Source organism: Abramis brama (assembly GCF_963993115.1).
Source record: "Abramis brama genome assembly, chromosome: 1".
Lineage (NCBI taxonomy): Eukaryota > Metazoa > Chordata > Actinopteri > Cypriniformes > Leuciscidae > Abramis > Abramis brama.
In genome coordinates this window covers 51,271,119-51,293,394 of record NC_139963.1, presented here as the reverse complement: position 1 = coordinate 51,293,394, position 22,276 = coordinate 51,271,119, and the positions used below count along the sequence as shown (strand labels likewise).

At 36.8% G+C, this 22,276-nt stretch overlaps 1 protein-coding gene across 2 annotated transcripts; it reads right to left on the bottom strand.

Annotated features, from left to right (window-relative positions):
• Positions 1 to 555: 555 nt before the first annotated feature.
• LOC311087162 (GTPase IMAP family member 8-like) lies at positions 556 to 19,970 on the bottom strand. Of its 2 annotated transcripts, XM_084120432.1 has the most exons (6): positions 19,867 to 19,970; positions 18,975 to 19,070; positions 16,371 to 16,427; positions 15,566 to 16,204; positions 14,309 to 14,893; positions 556 to 1,416 (listed from the first exon to the last, which is right to left on the bottom strand). In XM_084120432.1, exons 2-6 carry the CDS (start codon positions 18,994 to 18,996, stop codon positions 677 to 679), a joined length of 2,043 nt encoding a protein of 680 aa, XP_083976558.1. In that variant the 5' UTR covers positions 18,997 to 19,070; positions 19,867 to 19,970; the 3' UTR covers positions 556 to 676. The 2 variants fall into 2 exon arrangements, with proteins under 2 accessions (XP_083976558.1, XP_083976557.1); XM_084120431.1 differs by lacking the exon at positions 19,867 to 19,970 and having other exon boundaries at positions 18,975 to 19,090.
• Positions 19,971 to 22,276: the final 2,306 nt, after the last annotated feature.

Here is a 22,276-nt window from a genome sequence, read left to right as displayed (position 1 = left end):
TATAGTGTCTGCTGTCATTTTAAACGTGAACTAAATGTAAATATGCTAGGATTTAAATAAATAAAAACACACATGCAAAATACATAGACCTAGGTCTACAACTTTCAAGATCATTCAGGCTAGGTCTTTTAGATGTTGTCACATTGATTTACAATGAGTAATAAATATACTTTTTTCAGACATTTCAGACATTGTTTTGACATCAATTTGACGTTGTTTCCTGACATCAAATCAACATCGATTTAATGTCAATGATATTGACCTGAGATGTAGGGACCAGAAAAACATGTCAGATTGATACCTTTGTTAGGCATCTTTACAACCACAAGGAAATAATTACAAAATTTAATGAAAATATGCATATTCATGCATGTCATACATGGTGGTCAAAATCTTGACTATTTGTTGATGTCAAATTGACGTCAAGGTGCCCGCTGGGTTGTTAACAGCACGTTCATCACTAATGCTCAATCTTCACTTAATTAATCACTTTATTATCTCACCCCCCCCCCCCCCCCCCATCTCATCTCTCATCTCTCATCTCTCATCTCTATTGTCTTAATTGTGTGCCTTGATCTGTTCTATGGTCTCCATGAGCATTAATTCTGAAGACATTGAGGAAAAATAAAGGATAAATACACACTTCTTGCTATCTCTATCATTAACTGCTCAGGGTTCAACTACAGACACATTCCTTATTTTGTTGTTTTCTATCTTTTTCCTCTCTCTGTCTCTGCTCTTCTTCCTCTTGTCTGAATCTCTTAGCATCTTCAATCATCCAATTACTGTAGTGTCCTCTTCCTTTTCTCTCTACCATTGTGTCAATCTTCTGCAGTAGATCATCCACCTGATCTCTGTTATTCTCATCTCTATTGTTGAAGACATGAAATCTGCCTCCACACTGATCAACTAGACATCTTAATCTACAGTTCTCCTCAATTAGTTTCTCAATAGGCATTTCTTCCATCTGATCTCCATGAGTGAAGAGAATGATGGAGTATTTTAACACTTCTTCACCAAACAACATCGCAATGAACTGAATAATCTGCAGCTCCTGATCAGTGAATCTGTTATTCACAGGAAACACAATGAGAAAAGTGTGCGGTCCAGGACTGGATAAATAAACACTTCTTGCTATCTCCTTAGCTAACTCTTTATGTGTCATCTGTGAGTCAAAGAATGGAGGAGTATCAACTACAGACACAGATCTGCCTGAAACTGTGGCGTGTTTCACTGAACATTCACTGGTTACTGCTCTAATTCTCTTCTCAGATCTGAACTCTTTCTGTCCCAGTATTGTGTTTCCAGCTGCACTCTTCCCAACACCAACACTACCCAGAAGAACAATCCGTCTGGATGAGAGACTAGAGACAGGAATGTCCTTGATGATGATGGGGATTCTTTGTATTTTTGACACTGTATAAAAAAAAGAAAACAGATCACACAATCACTTATTTTACTACAAAATGTACTTTACTGCACTAATAAAATACAGTTACAGTAACATATACATACCATATCAGAATAAAATCAAATTTGGGAGCAGGATGCCATCAAAGTGTTGACTGGGAAGGAATAGGCTTCAGTCTTAAAAAAAAAAGCTTCCTAGAATGGGTAAAATATAGGGCTGGGCGATTTAAATCGCGATATTGTTATGCGCATCTCGTTAGTAAAGCCGGTTCCTTGATTAGTAGTAAACAGACTTGTATAGTCCAGGGGTCAGAAAGTAGAAGTCCTGCCATATGTTTATTCCACCCATGAACTCTGTCAGCTGATTTCTATCTCCTGGCTGAAAAACTGCTAATTAGCAAATCCAGGTGATTGGAACAAAATTCTGAGCAGGACTTTTACTTTCTGAACCTGGACTTTACACCTCTGGAGAGAACAGAAAAAGAGACGAGCAGAAACACAAGAACTACAACTGACTTCAGACACAGTCTTAGATGAAATCCACTGAAGAGAAAAGAAGACATTAAATCTGTGAAGATCTCAGCAGAGGAGGATTAAACAACTCCACAAACAGCATTACCAGCTTCACTTATTACTAACCAGACTGACTTTATTTCTGTCAGAACTCCTTATTGAGATGTGTTTAATTTGAAGTTACCATAACAGTGATTAGCATTTCCATTAGTTGGGCTCTTAACTCTTATTATGTTGCTTGTCTTTGATGGCTGCTGTGACAGTGTGTTTGTTAAACACATTTGCAGCAGCAAAGAAAGCTAAATTTAATCAGGGCAGGTGATGTTGGTTACCTGTTGATGGCTTTGTAATCATAATGCTATTGCCTGAATCACTGATGTAATTTGTATAATAAAATTGTTTTGTTCAATCAATATATCAATATCATAATCCCTGTGTTACTGCAGCATGACATCAATCAGTTAAAATATTTAACAAACATGAGAACAAAATGTTTTACCTATAGCGTGACACACACACTTATCAACAATCAGCGTATGAATCTCAACAATGGTGACAATCAAAAATATTCAGATAAACTGATCAACTCTGAACATTACAAAAAAGCTACTAAATGTCACTACAAAAACAACAGCAAAAAATAAAAGCAAATATTTAAAATTAAACAAAATAATAGGACAATTCAGCTGCATAATTTATTCATGTTGCAATGCATGTTGGGAGTTTTGTATTATGCTGGTACCCAGCATGCATTGCAGCAAGGTACTTTTGATTGTCACCATTGTTGAGATTAATACGCTGATTATTGATGTTTGTCATAGTAGATCAATGTTTAGTGCTCAAGTTTATAAAATTCTTCCAACTGATTATTATAGTACTGCTGTATCTCATACTGCAATAACTCAGGATTTGTGATGTGAAAATATTAATGGAACACAATTGTTAGATTTGAAAAGCATCAGTGGAGCATGATACTTCATGATGATTATAAAACCATTAACAGGTAACCAACATCACCTGATCTCGTTTCACTCTAGCTTTTAGAGGTGGGCGATACTCCAAATTTTTGGTATCGATCCGATACCAAGTAAATACAGGGCCAGTATCGCCGATATCGATACCGATACCAATACTTTTTAATTTTAAAAGCATGCACTTGAACTTGCATGCACTTTCCTGTGCTAGAGCAGTATGTCATGATTTATGAGGTGAATGCATCATTAATATGCTAAATCTGAAAACGTTTTCATTACTACTAAATATTTTGTGATTTGTGCTCTCAACTCGCCTGTAATTATTAGTCAGTGACTTTTACAAAACTACCCTAATTATTGTAAAAGTACTATTGTACACTAGCCTACTGTTCAAAATTTTGGGGTCTGTAAGATTTTTAATTCTCTTCTGCATTTATTTGATCAAAAATACAGTAAAAACTGTAATATTACAATTAGGGATGGGCGATATATCGCACGATATTGTTATGCGCATCTCGTCAGTAAAGCCGGTTCCTTGATTAGTAGTAAATCGCCATCACCTGCTTTCAGATGGAGCGGCATTTACTACAAAGAGCCGTAGTTAACTGACAAGCTGAGCCATATCGCATTAATATCGCGGACGTATCGGCAGCAATAATTAATGCGATATGGCTCAGCTTGTCAGTTAACTACGGCTCTTTGTACACAGCAAAAACTCCAGTGTTAATTTAACACTCCTGGGAGTGTATGAGTCCACACTCAAGAGTGTTTAAGTTAATGAGATAATGAAGTGATTAATTTAGTGATGATTGAACATTATTGAAGACACCTGATGTTAACAAGCAGAATCACTGAAGGAGAAAATCACAAATTGTAAGTTACCATTGTGGTGATGGGTGTTTGCTTTAGTTGGGCTCTAGACCATTATATGTGTACTTTAGATTTTGTTTGGTTGTTATATCTGAATTGTAACTGCCAGTTGAACAAAGAAAAACTATGTCTGATGATGTTGGTTATATTATAACATTCATCATTTGAACTTGATCACTGAACTCATTAAGATCCTTCTTTCTGACTTCGATTTATGTTGTTGTTTAAAGCATAACTGTGAATCTGCATAAATGCCCAGAATTTTTTTTGTAATACAAAGGATTTCTTAAAAGTTGTTTAAAAAAAAAATATATATTTCTTTTAGGCACACACAGACGTCAAGATTCAGTCTATGCATCTCAACAATGGTGATGAGCAGAATATTCAATTAGGAAAAGTAAATTACATAGACAATTCAGATCATAATTTATTCATACCGCAATGCATGATGGGAGCCATTAATGAGTTGTGATTGGTGGCAGCCACTGCAACATGCTTTATTATTGTCACCATTGTTGAGATTCACAGGCTGATTATTAATGTCTGTGTTTTAAATGAAGTAATCTGAACATCTATTGATCAGAACAATGTTTATTAAATATTTTGAATTATAAGGAAAGTACTGATAATCATAGGCTGAAGAATCACAAAACTGCTGCTAACAAATTAAACCAAACTATCTCAATAAGTTTCCTTTTTCAAATCACAGCATGATTATGTCAAAACATAACCAACACTATAAGATAACGTTTTACTTTGTTCATTTAACTGTTAGAAATCAATAACAGCAGACAAACAACAGTAAATATTAAAGTAAACATATAATGGTCTAGAGCCCAACTAAAGCAAACACCCATCACCTTAATGGTAACTTACAATTTGTGATTTTCTCCTTCAGTGATTCTGCTTGTTAACATCAGGTATTTTCAATAATGCTCAATAGTCACTTAATAATCACTTAATTATCTCATTAACTTTAACACTCTTGAGTGTGGACTCATATACACTCCCAGCCCCAGGAGTGTTAATTTAACACCGCTCCATCTGAAAGCAGGTGATGGCGATTTACTACTAATCAAGGGAACCGGCTTTACTGATGAGATGCGCATAACAATCTTGTGCGATATATCGCCCATCCCTAATTACAATTTAACATAGGCTATCTGTTTTCTATGTCATACTAAACTGTAATTTATTCAATTGATCAAAGCGTAATTTTCGGCATCATTACTCCAGTTATGATGATAATTAATTTTAATATGCTGATTTACAGCTCAGAAAACATTTATTATTATCAATGTTGAAAACAGTTTCATATTTTTTTGTGGAAACCATGATGCAGAATTATTTGATGAACCAAGTTGAAAGAACAGCATTTATATGATGTAGATTTTTTTTAACAGTGAAAAACCCTTGACTGTCACTTTTGATCAATTTAATGCATCGATCCTTGTTGAATAAAAATATTAATTTCATTAAAAAAAATCTTATTGTCCTCAACATTTTGAACCGTTATATACACTTTTGCTTTGTTTATTGCAAAATAACTCCCGATTGTTTCTCTGTCATCTAAGCAAGGCTTCGTTTCCCAAACGTGCCTGTGAGCTCAGTGAAGCACCAGCATCAAACGCTCTCTTTGATTGATTGGTTTCGTCTTGTTTCCAGATGACTAGGAGAAAAAGTTCTATCCTACACAATTATCCGCTAACATTCGCTTATTTTTCCACTTAGAAGCTTATTTTACGCACTGAATTGCGTGCTAAATTAATAAAAATTACTGGTAAAAAAAACCACACATTTGGATCGATATTTTTATGTGAGGATTGATCCTTTTCGATACCACGTCATTATCGAAGTATCGATATTTTATGATCGATCCGCCCACCTCTACTAGCTTTCTTTGCTGCTGCAAATGTGTTTAACAAACACAATGTCACAACTGCCAGAAAAGACAAAAGATATAATCAGAGTTAAGAGCCCAACTAGTGGAAGCACTAATCACTGTTATGGTGATTTTAAATGAAACACATTAGAGTTAAACCTCTGTTAATTCTCAATAAAAACTTGTGTAGACGTCTGACAGAAATAAAGTCAGTCTGGTTAGTAATAAGTGAAGCTGGTAATGCTGTTTGTGGAGTTGTTTAATCCTCCTCTGCTGAGATCTTCACAGATTTAATGTTTTTTATCTTCAGTTGATTTCATCTAAGACTGTGGCTGAAGTCAGTTGTAGTTCTTGTGTTTCTGCTCGTCTCTTTTGTTCTCTTCTTTCCTTCAGTGATTCTGCTTGTTAACAGGCTTATTAAGGCTGAGATGACTCCATATTTAATACACAGATTTTGTGGCTCAGATAAGGTCCAGTTCTGGTTTATTTCTTTGCTCTTGGCTGACATGTGGCATTGCTATGCAGAGGTGTAAAGTCCAGGTTCAGAAAGTAAAAGTCCTCCTCAGTATTTTGTTCCAATCACCTGGATTTGCTAATTCAGACAGGAGAGAGAACTAATTAGTGAAATCAGCTGACTGAGTTCATGGGTGGAATAAACTATGGCAGGACTTCTACTTTCTGACCCCTGGACTATACAACTCTGCACAGGACTGGACCTCTTAAAAGAGGTTTAGAAGTCGAAGTTTGTTTTAAAGTAATAGTTTGGTTTGGTCACCATTGTGGAGGTCAGTGTTTGCTTTAGTTGGGCTCTTTGGCCTTTACTATTTGATGTTAGTTTTTTTCTGGCTACTGTAAGTGTTTGTTATAGCAAGAGAAAATGTGATAAAGTATGATGGCTACTTGCTGATAATAAAGACCCTTTTTTAAAAGAAGTTTTAACTCTCTTCATCGAGAAAAACCTCAAGAATCAGCGTATTAATCTCATTATCATCATCATCATCAAGAAGCTGACATCATCTGATCACATTTTTCTGATCACAACAAACAGTTCCCTTTCAGTTGGGCACGTTCAACGTAGTTGACGTGTCAACTGATTGGGATCACGTCAGGGAGCCTGTCATCCTCGAGTATTTTACAAATGAGCCAATGGACATTGGCTTGTGTGAATTGCATCACACGCCCCGTCCCGCAACGTGGGTATAAATATGGAAGTGGATGCATGCACCAGTTGTCTTTCGCTTCGGAGCCAATCGAATTACTGATGTCTCTGAAGAGTGTTGCTTTACAACGAGCGTGTCAGTGTTCTTCTGGAAGACTCTCCCAGTGTTGGTGTTTACAGCAAGTGCAGCGGTGATCGCGAGCTACGGAAGCTCTCAACTGCTGTTTTCACAGCATTTTCATAGAGTGTTTTGTTGAAGGGTTGTTGTAGTCAAGTCAAATCAAGTCAAGTCATCTTCATTTATATAGCGCTTTTAACAATGTAGATTGTTCCAAAGTGGCTTTACATTGATGATAGGAAATTAAAGTAACAGAGATTGTTTTGGCTTTATAGCAGCTCTAGAATAAATTTATTGTCCAGCTAAAGTTAGTTTTGATTGATTCACTTCCCTCGCAACGATCATTAGTTATTAATTTAGGGGCCGCTAACACAACACCGTTTTAACAGAAAACTCTAAAGTTCTTTTTTGCGCAAACTTCAAAAACGCAAACCCGTGAGAACACTGATGGCGTGTACATGCATACTACGTGTTCAGTCTATAGGTATGCACGTTTGAATATATTTGCGCAGGCGTTAAGTCCTCCCCTACAAACCAACCCTCAACAAATTATTTGTCTGGCCTTAAAATTTATAATACAGAATTCTTATCACTTCCGCGTAGCCACGCAAACCGGAATTATTATCTGTAGAGAGGTAAAGGGAGGGGGGCCTTCACAGGGGAGAGACTAGGTGACAATTCAGGACTGTGTTGAAGCGAAGTGCTTCACTGAAAAGTGTTTCCACGGTTGTTCCCCTGTGTGCTTCGGCACTGTTGACGGGCCCCATTTCTAAAAGAGCAACACGGGTGTGTTTGCGTCTTTTTAAAGATGCCATTCCATCCATGCGTTTCTGGGTGCGGTAGGGCTCTGTCCTCCTCTGATGATCACAATAGATGCATCACGTGTTTGGGCTTACAGCACGCTGAAGCAGGTCTCGTGGATGATTCATGTTCTCACTGTGGGAACATGATCATCTCGGTGTTAAGATTGAGACTTGCCTTCATTAAACGTGAAGGTGCAGTCCCCACGCCTATCCCCAGCTCTAGAGCGCCCTCTGGGTCAACTTCCCAGGGGAAGCATGGAACGCCGCAAGGTTTGGGTGATCAGAGGATTACGGTGAGGGGAAATCCGCCCGGCAAAGCCCCGTGGATTCCTCCCTCCTCTCTTACACAGCAGCCGGTGGAGCTCCCAGAGGAATGTGCTGGTCCCTCTGTAGTGGACCGACTGGTCGTTTCATTCGGGGCCCCACCAGAGGACAGGATGTCCATCGCAGCATCGGAGGGAGAGCTGTGCTCTGGAGATGACGACTCAGCTCCTTTGCTTCCCTCTAGGAGAGCAACGTTGCCCGAGACGGATCCTGAGATGTAAGCTATGCTGAAGAGGGCCACTGGTTGAATGATTGGTTTCTCGGGGCGGGCCGGGCTGGTACCGCCGCCCCAGTACCTTTCTTCCCTGAAGTGCATGAGGAGCTTACTAGGTCGTGGACAGCACCTTCCTCTGCCAGAAATCTGCTTTGGTAGTTCCTCCTCCCTCACTACCCTTGATGGAGGTGCAGCTAAGGGTTATGAAGCTATCCCTCCAGTGAAGCGGTCTGTCGCGAGCTACTTCATGGAAGGGGGATCCTCGTCTCCCCTCTAAGGCCTGTAAGTTTTCGTCTGTCCTTACGGCCCTGACAGCCTTGCAACTTTCAGCTACCTCTGATTCACCAGCCTACAGCAACCTTCAGCTACCTCTGATTAGGGCTGTGCGATATATATCGTGAGATTGTTATGCGCATCTCGTCAGTAAAGCCGGTTCCTTGATTAGTAGTAAATCACCATCACCTGCTTTCAGATGGAGCGGCATTTAGTGCTGAGGAGATAATTAAGTGATTAATTTAGTGATGATTGATCATTATTGAAGACACCTGATGTTAACAAGCAGAATCACTGAAGAAGAAAATCACAGATTGTAAGTTACCATTAAGGTGATGGGTGTTTGCTTTAGTTGGACTCTAGACCATTATATGTTTACGTTAATATTTACTGTTGTTTGTCTGCAGTTATTGATTTATAACAGTTAAATGAACAAAGTAAAATGTTATCTTATAGTGTTAGTTATGTTTTGACATAATCATGCTGTGATCTGAAAAAGGAAACTTATTGAGATAGTTTGGTTTAACTTGTTAGCAGCAGTTTAGTGATTCTTCAGCCTATGATTATCAGCATTTTACTTATAATTCAAAATATTTAATAAACATTGTTCTGATCAAAAAGACGTTCAGATATATTCATTTAAAACACAGACATCAATAATCAGCCTGTGAATCTCAACAATGGTGACAATAATAAAGCATGTTGCAGTGGCTGCCACCAATCACAACTCATTAATGCTCCCATCATGCATTGCGGTATGAATAAATTATGATCTGAATTGTCTATGTAATTTACTTTTCCTAATTGAATATTCTGCTCCTCACCATTGTTGAGATGCATAGACTGAATCTTGACATCTGTGTGTGCCTAAAAGAATGATTTTTTTTAAACAACTTTTAAGAAATCCTTTATATTATATCAAAAATTCTGGGCATTTATGCAGATTCACAATTATGCTTTAACCAACAACATAAATCGAAGTCAGAAAGAAGGATTTTAATGAGTTCAGTGATCAAGTTCAAATGATGATTGTCATAATATAACCAACACCATCAGATCACTTTTTTCTTTGTTCAACTGGTGATTATAATTCAGATACAACAGACAAACAAAATCTAAAGTTAATAATATATGGGTCAAGAGTCCAACTAAAGCAACCATTGATCGTCATAACGGTAACTTACAATTTGAGATTTTCTCCTTCAGTGATTCTGCTTGTTAACATCAGATGTCTTCAATAATGTTCAATCATCACTAAATTAATCACTTAATTATATCATTAACTTAAACACTCTTGAGTGTGGACTAGGGCTGGGCGATTTAAATCGCGATATTGTTATGCGCATCTCGTCAGTAAAGCCGGTTCCTTGATTAGTAGTAAATCACCATCACCTGCTTTCAGATGGAGCGGCATTTAGGGCTGATGAGATAATTAAGTGATTAATTTAGTGATGCTTGAGCATTATTGAAGACACCTGATGTTAACAAGCAGAATCACTGAAGGAGAAAATCACAAATTGTAAGTTACCATTAAGGTGATGGGTGTTTGCTTTAGTTGGGCTCTAGACCATTATATGCTTACTTTAATATTTACTGTTGTTTGTCTGCTGTTATTGATTTATAACAGTTAAATGAACAAAGTAAAATGTTATCTTATAGTGTTGGTTATGTTTTGACATAATCATGCTGTGATCTGAAAAAGGAATCTGATTGAGATAGTTTAATTTAACTTGTTAGCAGCAGTTTTGTGATTCTTCAGCTATGATTATCAGTACTTTAATTCAAAATATTTAATAAACATTGTTCTGATCAAAAGATATTCAGATAAATTCATTTAAAACACAGACATCAATAATCAGCCTGTGAATCTCAACAATGGTGACAATAATAAAGCATGTTGCAGTGGCTGCCACCAATCACAACTCATTAATGGCTCCCATCATGCATTGCGGTATGAATAAATTATGATCTGAATTGTCTATGTAATTTACTTTTCCTAATTGAATATTCTGCTCCTCACCATTTTTGAGATGCATAGGCTGAATCTTGACGTCTGTGTGTGCCTAAAAGAACGATTTTTTTTTTAAACAACTTTTAAGAAATCCTTTATATTATATAAAAAATTCTGGGCATTTATGCAGATTCACAGTTATGCTGTAACCAACAACATAAATCGAAATCAGAAAGAAGGATCTTAATGAGTTCAGTGATCAAGTTCAAATGATGATTGTCACAATATAACCAACACCATCAGATCACTTTTTTCTTTGTTCAACTGGCGATTATAAGCCAGATACAACAGCCAAACAAAATCTAAAGTTAATAATATATGGGTCAAGAGTCCAACTAAAGCAACCATTGATCGTCATAACGGTGGCTTACAATTTGAGATTTTCTCCTTCAGTGATTCTGCTTGTTAACATCAGGTGTCTTCAATAATGTTCAATCATCACTAAATTAATCACTTAATTATCTCATTAACTTAAACACTCTTGAGTGTGGACTCATACATGCCCAGGAGTGTTAATTTAACACAGGAGTGTTTGCTGTGTACAAAGAGCCGTAGTTAACTGACAAGCTGAGCCATATCGCATTAAATATCGCTGGCGATACGTCCGCGATATTAATGCGATATGGCTCAGCTTGTCAGTTAACTACGGCTCTTTGTAGTAAATGCCGCTCCATCTGAAAGCAGGTGATGGCGATTTACGACTAATCAAGGAACCGGCTTTACTGACGAGATGCGCATAACAATCTCACGATATATATCGCACAGCCCTAGCCCTACCTCTGATTCACCAGCCTGTACACACAGCAAAATCCCCAGTGTTAAATTAACACTGCTCAGAGTTTATATGAGTCCACACTCAGAGTGTTTTAATTAACACTGAAGCAGTGTTAAAGTTAATGAGATAATTAAGTGATTAATTGATTAATTGAGTGATGATTGAGCATTATTGAAGACATATGATGTTAATAAGCAGAATCACTGAAGGAGAAAATTAATTTTTAAAATGGTCACCATTATGGTGATGGGTGTTTAGTTTAGTTGGACTCTTGACCCTTACTTTTTTAACTTTAGATTTTGTTTGGCTGCTGTAATACGGTTATAACAGCCAGATAAACAAAGAGCAAATGTGATCTGATGGTGTTGGTTGTGTTTTAACATAATCATTAGTTGGCCTGAATCACTAAACTCATTGAGAGTATAATTTCTGAGTTAAGTTTACCTAATGGATTATAGCAGCACTATCCTTGTCAAGCATGCCATTTTTAGCCTTTTCAATGAAAACCAAATGATCTTAAAAAGTGTTCTTTTCAGGCACACACAGACATCAAGAATTAGCGTATGAATCTCAACAATGGTGACAAACAGATCAACTCTGAACATAAGCTCATTATTTATTCATGCAGCAATGCATGATGGGAGCCATGAATGAGTTTTGATTGGTGGTACCCAGAATGCACTGCAACATGCTTTATTATTGTCACCATTGTTGAGATTCACAGGCTGATTATTGATGTCTGTGTCTAAAAAAAATAAAATAAAAAATCTATGTGAACAACTTTTAGGAGATTATTTGGATTACATTGTAAAAGTTTAAAATATTATGATTTTCAAGGACAGTGCTGCTATAATTAATACAGTATATCTAATTCAGAAATTGGGCTCTATATGAGTTCAGTGATTCAAGTCAAATGATTGTGAAATAATTATTATATTAAAACACAACCAGCACCATCAAATCACTTTTTCGCTTTGTTCATCTGGTTGTTATAACTGAAGTACAACAGCCAAACAAAATCTAAAGTTAATGATTTTAGGGTCAACAGCCCAACTAAAGCAAACACTGATCACCATAATGGTAACATAAAATTATGGTTTTCTCCTTCAGTGATTCTGCTTGTTAACATCAGGTGTCTTCAAAAATGCTCAATCATCACTCAATTAATCACTTAATTATCCCATTAACTTTAACACTGCTTCATTGTTATTACTTATAACACATCTGAGTGTGGACTCATATAAACTCTGAGCAGTGTTAATTTAACACTGGGGATTTTGCTGTGCAGTAGTTCTCCTACTAGCTTGCTCTATCAAGAAGATAGGGGACTGAACACATTTTCGGCAACAAAACACCAGCACATTCGTAAAGAAATTAGCCTACTTGTCAAAAGCCGGTGTTCCCAGTGGTACTGTGGAACAGCAGTGACTTTCCTGGCCTAAGCCCTGTCTTTCCGCAGATGCAGACGATATGGAGGCTTTTGTCTAGGCACTGGAAGGTGGCAGCAGTAGGGGCGTTTTATTAGGATCCCAATCAGTTGACTACATTAGACACAGAGGTGGGAAATCCAGGTGCCAAAGAGTAGACGTCCTGCCATATGTTTATTCCACCCATGAACTCAACACTTTAATGTCTTCTTTTCTCTTCAGTTGATTTCATCTGAGGCTGTGGCTGAAATTACTCCATATTTAATATACACAGATTTTTTGGCTACGGTCCAGTTCAAGGGCCGTATTCACAAAGCATTTTATCTTACCACTAGGAGTACTCCTAAATCGCACTAAAAGATTTTAGCTAGGAGTTTTCTCTTAAAAGTTATTCACTACGCCTTTCAGACCTTTTATTTTCTGACCCCTGGACTATCCCAGATAGCATGTAACCATTAAAACAATAGAAACAATAGAAATCGAATATTCAAGCTGTTTATTAATTTTTCTACCTCAGAACGAAAAATGAAAAATCAAGCTGAATACTTGTTTTTCGTTTTTTGGAAACACTTAAATAACGAAAAAGGAATCGTTTTCTCATTTTTCTACTTTCAATATTAAAAAAAAAAAAAAACGACTGAACGAATGATACACGGATTTAGAATTTAAAGGACAAGTTCGGTATTTTACACTTAAAGCCCTGTTTACAGATCGTTTCTGATGAAATAGAACGGTTAAAATTAAAATTTGGACAGATGCTGCTGTCCCGAGAATTTTAGGTTTCTTTCGCGTTCCCCAAAACCTCCAGAATGGGTGTATAGGTGCACTCGAACACTCTTTCCTAATACGCATTAAACTTTCGTTTACAAAGACGTGAAACTCACCGAGTGGTCAGGGTTGTTCACTGATATGCTCACACAAAAATCGCTGCAAAAGATGCTTTACAACAGGTTTTATCGTAGTTTTTGTCCAACTCCATTGACTTGTATTGAAAGAGCTGTGTGAGGTACGGTATTACTCCGCCGCTTCTTCTTCTGCTTCTTCTGTGTATTCAATGAAATGCCAGTGGTTTGCTTGCAATTGGCAAAGGTGCATTATCGCCACCAACTGGGCTGGAGTGTTTATTATTCAAGCTCTCAACGGAAGAATCTACGGGTGTGAGACGTTGGGAAAAATAGGTCCACAGTTTTACAACGAATGGTAAAACACCTGTTGGAAAGCATCTTTTGCAGCGATTTTTGTGTGAGCATATCAGTGAACACCCCTGACCACTCGGTGAGTTTCACGTCTTTGTAAACGAAAGTTTAATGCGTTTTATGAAGGATTGTTCGAGTGCACCTATACACCCATTCTAGAGGTTTTGGGGAACGCGAAAGAAACCTAAAATTCTCGGGACAGCAGCATTTGTCCAAATTTTAATCTTAACAGTTCTATTTCATCAGAAACGATCTGTAAACAGGGCTTTAAGTGTAAAATACCGAACTTGTCCTTTAAAGTTTTTTTGTTTTTTTCTAGCTCCACTGATTACAACTTAAACTGATTTTCTGGTCATTACCTTGTGACTGTAAATGTGTCTTCTTTTTCATCTCTTCATATTTCATCAGTTTTTTCATCTGTGCCTCCTGAAATGACTCTGTGGAGAAAAACTCTCCTCTGTTTTCTTCCAGCATCTGCTCAATGTTCTCCATCAACGTGGACACTTGTGTGGTGGGACCAAAGAAATGATGTCGTCCTCCAAAACTCTCAATGACAGACTGTGTTTCTTCATCGAGTTCTGCTGTCTGATGCTCTGAATTCTGCATTATGAGGATCATGATATATTTGTTGATTCTTGAGCTGAAGATCCTCTGGATCTCCTCCATTTCTGCTTTGTCTTCATTACTGAGTGGAGCATCAGGAATAATGAGGAGGAAAACATGAACTCCAGGATCACAGAGAGACACACAGCGGAGGGTCTGACGCATCACTTCCTCCTCTGAGAGCTGAATAAGAGCTGGAAGCTCCACCAGACTGATCACACGACCATGAAGCTCCACGTCTTTCTTCTCTCTTATAAGTTTTGAAACAGAGTTCTTCAGTGTTTCATCCCTTCCACACAGCACGATGTTCAGCTTCTGTTGTCTGGTGGCACCTACACCTCCTTAAACACAAGAACATGTGTTACCATAACATATTTAGATATTGTTTATTTAAGATTTCATTGAATCAAGTGTAAACTGGAAGTCTGTAATCAGTTCATACATTTCCTGTTTATGCAATAATGTTTTAATTATTGATGAAAATAAATTATTAATCAAATAAGTCTTATACTCACAACCTTGTTAGTTTAATATTTTAACTCAAATGTACTATGTGACTTGATATCATTAACTACTATAGAGTATGCTACAAATCCCTATATGATGCCATGATTAACAATACACGATGCATCATGACTGAATCGTTGTATTTGTCCAGTGTCTATCTTTGACTCTTCACATGATCATTTGGGTGGAAAAGGCAGACGATTAGGCTTGATAGGGACAGCAATGATGGCTGAGTGCTTCTGAAACCACTGGTGAGTTTTATGTCCCCTACACACACCATATACTACTATCAGTATTGCATAGAAATGTCCTGTTGAATATTTTTTTTTTGTTAACTATAAATCCTCATGCTGAATCTGCATATTTTATCTGCCCCTGACGTTCAATAACCTGGCATCAGAATATACATAGTTTATTAAAGTTTTTTCAAAAGTAGGAAAATTTAAATTCTAGTTAACTGCAAAAAAAACAAAAAAAACATTCTTTTTGTATTTGAGTGTCCTCACCATCCGAATCTTCCTCTGTTCTGAGTGAAGCAAAAAGTCTGCTCAGATCTTCATCCACCAGGGTTTCTTCAGCATCATAATACAGCTCACATGTGATAAATTCTTCATTGTTTTCTCTGAGTATCTTCTCTAATTGTTGCAGTATTCCCAAGAACTGTCTCTTTATTTCACTATCAAGTTGAAGATGTCCTCCTCCACACTCTTCAGTTAATTGTTGAATGAATTCATTAGCTTTCAAAGATGCTCCTTTAGCTCTCAGTTTCTCTTCATCAGTCGTGAGCACAATGGAGCGTTTAAACGCCTCTTCACTGAATTCTTCTAGCACTCGTTTGACTAGTCTCATGTCCTCCTCAGTAAAGTCTTTATATTGCAGTACGAGTATGAATGCATGAGGTCCTGGATCAGACAGAGACACACACTCTCTCACTCTCTGTGTGATCTGATGATCTGAGATGTGTGTCTGGAGCAGCTGAGGACTGTTGATGATGGTCACACGTCTGTCTTTCAGTCTTCCTCTGACTCTCTCTACAACATCTGGAGGAGCTTCACTGTCAAACGCTGCTCGTCCTAATAAGAAGTTTCCCACTTGACTGTTTTCTGACACATTCTTCCCTAGCAGAACAATCCTCAGATCACTCACTGAAACACACACATGAGCAACATGTTATGAACTGAAACATTCTAATATCACAGATAACTCACCAACAGGGGCTGCTTATAGTTTCTGTGTTTTAGCAAGAGCAAAACTGTCCACATTTGTTGTGTGTTGTTTATCATGTTCACAAATATTCATCTATAGACTTACTGTTGGGTGGACTCTCTTTGCTCCATCTTCTCCTGCGAGCAGAACCCCGAAAAACAGCTGCAGAAACAAAACAGCTTATGTTTGACTAATAACACTAATAACACAACAACAAAACCACAAAATACATTAATTTGAATTTTTTTTTAAGCCGTTTGCACACTGTGCGATTTTGGTAGGACTGTGCCGGGAAACTTGACCGCAACACCGCGGTTGTAAAGCGACACTGCGGTGGCTGAGTAGCACCAGCGGTGGTCCACCAAAACACATTTTTTTGTATGTGAATGTTGTTTTACATGAATATTATGACAGAAGTGAAGCAGAAAGCTTTGTTTACAAAATAAATAATATGATAGCAATTAAATGTTACATCCCAGATAGCAACATTGTTTCAGCCAGGTCCGGCCCACATCTGGCACTTGTGGAATGCTGATCTGGCCCACATTCAGCGTGGAATGACAGCCCTTGGGCGGACCGCTCCTGTTTGCCAGATCTGGGCCACAAGCAGGCCATAGCAATGCCACATGTCAGCCAAGAGCAAAGAAATAAACCAGAACTGGACCTTATCTGAGCCACAAAACCTGTGTATATTAAATATGGAGTCATCTCAGCCTTAATAAGCCTGTTAACAAGCAGAATCACTGAAGGAAAGAAGAGAACAGAAAAAGAGACGAGCAGAAACACAAGAACTACAACTGACTTCAGACACAGTCTTAGATGAAATCAACTGAAGAGAAAAGAAGACATTAAATCTGTGAAGATCTCAGCAGAGGAGGATTAAACAAATCCACAAACAGCATTACCAGCTTCACTTATTACTAACCAGACTGACTTTATTTCTGTCAGACGTCTACAGAAGTTTTATTGAGAATTAACAGAGGTTTAACTCTAACGTGTTTCACATAACAGTGATTAGTGTTTCCATTAGTTGGGCTCTTAACTCTTCTTTTATGTTTTGTCATAATCTTCACAGATTTAATGTCTTATTTTCTCCTCAGTTGATTTCATCTAAGGCTGTGGCTGAAGTCAGTTGTAGTTCTTGTGATTCTGCTTTCTCTTTTTCACTCTAAAACTGCACATTTTAGAGCCTAAGGCACACCTGTGCAATAATCATGCTGTCTAATCAGCATCTTGATATGCCACATCTGTGAGGTGGATGGAAAGGAGAAGTGGTCACTAACATAAATTTAGACAGATTTGTGAATAATATTTGAGAGAAATAGGCCTTTTGTGTACATAGAAAAAGTCTTAGATCTTTGAGGTCAGCTCATGAAAAATGGGGGCAAAAAAAGTATTGCGTTTATAATTTTGTTCAGTGTAAGTTCTTATTGAAAATTAACAGAGGTTTAGATGTTGATGTTTTATTGAAAATATGTGGTCACCATTATGGTGATCAGCGTTTTCTTTAGTTGGGCAGTTTGTCTCTTGACTTTTGATGTGAGTTTGTGGTCTTTGCAACAATGTTTACCACAACATGATTTGTTGCAAAGAAAGCCAGAAACAAAGATGATCAGGTGATATAGTTTTAGCATCTTAAGGTAGAATAAATCACTAATACTTTTTTTCCTGACCAAAAGTGATTTGCTATAAAAAGATTTTATTCACCAACAATATTTTCTTGCAAAAGATCAAACATTCTGAATTTAGATTTTTAAATGCATTATGTAAAAGAAAAAATAAAAAAAATCTTCAGATCCACAGACAAAATTGTATAAAACTTTTATTGGTGACATCTGTGTGGCTGTAAGCTGGTCCTCGCATCAACCTTCACCAGATTTTACAACTTGGAAGTCCCTGCACTGCAGGCACGAATCCTCTCTGTCTAGTTAAAGTTGACCTCTGAGTGAGCTTAACCCACTATTACCTCTCAGGAGGCTCATTCTGCACATCAGGAAAATGTTGTTCTACTTAAACATAGCATGGCGTGATTGGACTGGTTGCCCATAGTGTCTAGCAGTCACAATACGAGTAAACGTTTCGAAAGGGAACACCTCGTTTTCTGACGTAACTTTGGTTCCCTGAGATTCCCTGAGTATTGCATAGACAGCCATTCTATGGCGCTACACGACTTGGTGTCCGTCGCTTCAGTCGAATTAAACCTGATTCCTATGGCGAGACCAGCTGCTCATATGCAGATGCCCCGCCCCTTCTGGTGTGCTCTGCAGGATGTGCCCCAATTGGCTCGCGCAGGTACGCCGCATCGCTATAGGTTCATTCAGTTCCACTACTCAGCCAATAAGAGCGTGCAGATCTCTGCACTGTTATGGCTGTGCAGTAGCACTGCGTTATTGAATAAAAGGCTTCAATAAACAGAGAAAAAGGAGTTTTCCCCATAGCGTCCAGGAGAGGTAATACTCGTCTGTATCGTCTCAGTGAGCTTTTATGAGGGTTTAAGCATGTGCTGTGAGGTGAATTTAGCATTTTCCGATGTTTCAGTGTGGATGAGAAACTTTTGGAAAACGCTTGAAAACACTAGTGTGGACGGAGAACGTTTGAAACAAAAACTCAATTTTCAAATCTATCCAGTTTAATGTAGACGTAGCCTAAAAGAGATGACTGATATGACTGATGTTCATTCAGCTATTAATATCATTCATAATCTCTGACCTCTGCTTTCTCTGCTGGACATGTTGATATTCTGTTATTTCTTCAGTCTTCAGTCGATCATCTTCTCTGACTCCTGACGTCTGTCCCTTCATCATCCTGTGAGAGATTATAATTATTTTATTTCATTAACACACACTAATGAGATCATGTTACCACACCGCAACATTTATTTTAATATGATAATACTTTAATCTGCCGTTGTTTAAAACTATTCTATATGGGAGTTGGTTTTCTCCAAAACACACACATTACATAAATTGCTACACTGATAAAAACTGAATGATTGTTTTGGGGGTTTTCTGTGTGTATGAGCATCTTATTACACTTATTTGCTCAAAGATATAGTAACTTAATAACATAAATAGTAATAACATGCAACAATACTATATTTTCTAAATGTCATAATCATTTGTTAACAAGTATTCATTGCTTCAATGAGCTTGTTTAAACAATACATTGTTTAAATTAATACATTTTTACCTAACTGTGATTTTTTATATTGATATACAGGTACATTTCTGAAATACATAACTTAGACAGTTACCTCTGATAAAAGATCACTCTAAATTGTAATATTGACTCATGCACTTTCCGTAAAGCTGCTGTGAAATGTGTATTGTGAAAATCACAAAACAAGAGTCATTTGAGAAATTTAGCAACATGGACAATTTTTTAATAAAAGTGTGTATAAAACGCTGTACCTTTACACTTCATAACAACTGAATACAATTGCACATTTTGCACTTAAAATATACAGAATCTTGACGCACCATCTTAGACTGAGTTTTGGTTCCATATGAAAGTGAAACCAACAATTTCTGCAGCTCATACAGTTACAATTACACTCCTAATCAATCTAAAATCTTCATTTTGTGCTTTATATCATACTTACATATTAAATTACGCTCCACAAAGAGTGTATTTACAGTAATAGTGATACCTGCATGTCGAGGTTTGTCATTTCCTGCAACAAAGCAGGTAGGAGTCTGTGTGGGCGGGGTTTGTGACGTCACCGTCATCACCAAACTCAACAAACGAATCCTAGCATGGCAAGTCATTTTAGCTTAAAATGTTCCCAGTGTTACTCGTCATAATTTTATTTTTACTTTGAGAGCAAATTAATTTTAACTAGTCATATGTTTCCATTGACTTCCATTCATTTTTAATTACAGAGCTCTACAATAGAATTTTTACATGTAAAACATTGCAGAGCTGTTATTGAATTAGAGAACCCTGCATCAGAATACAAAAATCCAGTAGCTGTTACATTTACATGAAAAAAAAACGTAATAATCGTAATAATCAGATTATAGTTTTTTTTTTTTTTTTTTTTTTAAGGGGAAAATACTTTCAGGATTACAATGGTTTCATTTAAAACTAAATAAATCAGTATTTTGGCATAATAAAATTAAGCGCTGCTTGATTATACGGTAGTTCCTGGTTCTGTTGCCAGTCATGACTCACGTGTGCCATCCGCTGGTGCATACGCAAATAACAGCTGTCTACAATCTCCATTATCTCCTCAGACGCAGAATGATTCACTGGTGCTAGTTAAAACGATACTGCCCACGGGGAAAGACACTTTCAGTTTATGGAAATTCCGCTGCTATTTTGTTTTCAGAGAAGAAAATGCAAACAACTTGGTTGTACAGTAGAAACTGTGCCTTCCAGCAACGAAACACTTTCTTTATCAAAGGGCTAATGACTAAAATCAGGGGGAGGGGGGTGGGGATGGGGTTCCGGGGGGGGGGGGGGGGGCTCGACTCCCCCGATTAAGCCATGAGACCCCCTTAAAGCCTCAAAATCTAAATTTGAAGGGTGACTCAAATTTTGTAAAATAATAATAATAATAATAATAATAAAAGTGTTAATTAATTTCGTTAATTTCGCAAGCAATTCTGTGTTTAAAAGACGTCTAATAGCCGTACAAACACAGCCCTGACGTCTAGTCTAAAACAAGGCTAATTATGGGCTGTCTATGGGCTGTCTAATTTAATAGACGTCTAAACGTAGCACAATAATAGACTAAACATCAATTAGACCGCTATTGAAGTGAATATTAGACTACATTTAGATGTCTATTAAATTTTCACTGACAGCCCAAATTCAGCCTTGTTTTAGCCTAGACTAAGAATAGACTAGAAGTCAAATAGACAGCAAATGAATTTATTCATATAAATATAACTATAGACAACAAAATAGAACTTAAGGATTCTGTTTACTCAAATATAACACACACAATGACAATCCATCCCAAAAAACATATATAAATATAAAACTTTTAAGAACAATAAATTAACAACTTAAGATAATAACAAATGAGAAAAAAATACAATTATGACACTTATTAATTATACAATTACAATTATGAAATTAAAATATAAATACAATAAAAAATCTATAAAGATTATAATAAAAAAATATTGGAAATTAACTTAATGAACATATAAAGAATGACAAAATAAAATATTTTAAACAACAAGTATAGCTAGGCATAACTTACATAGCCTACCTTTAAAGTTTGGGTTTTTTATTCTGTTAACTCTCAACAGTGAATAAATGATTAATTGGTTTTATTTCTTTATGTAGCCTACATGCAAGTATACTTAAACACATCACATGTTTTTAGGTATCGTGTTGCATTAGAACAACGAGATAGGCAATTGGGAAAGCTGCTTTTATTCCTTTATGTGAGTAATGTGCTGCCTGTAAATGTAAGTGTTATGTTCTGTATATTTATTGTTGTGCTTAGTTGACTCTAATTTGCAAGAAACAGTGTCTTTAAAACCAAGAAAGTGGATCACATCTCTCTGTTTTTGAGGTCTTTATGCGGCTTCTTGTCTGTAAAAAAATTGATTTCAAAATACTCATGTTGTTTAAGCACTGAATGGTTTAGGACCAAAGTACATGTCTGATCTTCTGGTTGTCTGCTTTCTGTCCCAGACTCCCTGAGTCAAAACTAAACAGAGAAGCAGTGTTCAGTTTTTATGCACCATACTGTATCTGGAACAAACTCCAAGAAAACGTATTTAAAGTTAAGGCTAACCTTTAGCTTATATAGTTTTGTTTGCCACTACCTTTTATTAATTGGAAAAATTATTATTTTCTTACACTGCATTGTAACTTTTACTATTTGGTTTTATTTGTTTTTGTTTAAGTATTTTAAAGTGTTTTATTTGTTTTCTTATATTGTAGCCTATTTTTATATTGCCTTGCTGTTGAATTGTGCTATACAAATAAACTTGCCAAGTTAAAAAGTCATATTTTCATATCATAATGATCTAAAGAAAAGAGTAAAATTT

Coding starts and splice junctions, on each gene's coding strand:
- LOC311087162 (XM_084120432.1), bottom strand. CDS start 18,996: ATGTCCAGCAGAGAAAGCAGAG. Junction 16,205..16,370: donor CAAAGAGAGTCCACCCAACA/GTAAGTCTATAG, acceptor TGTGTGTTTCAG/TGAGTGATCTGAGGATTGTT. Junction 14,894..15,565: donor AACAGAGGAAGATTCGGATG/GTGAGGACACTC, acceptor CTTGTGTTTAAG/GAGGTGTAGGTGCCACCAGA.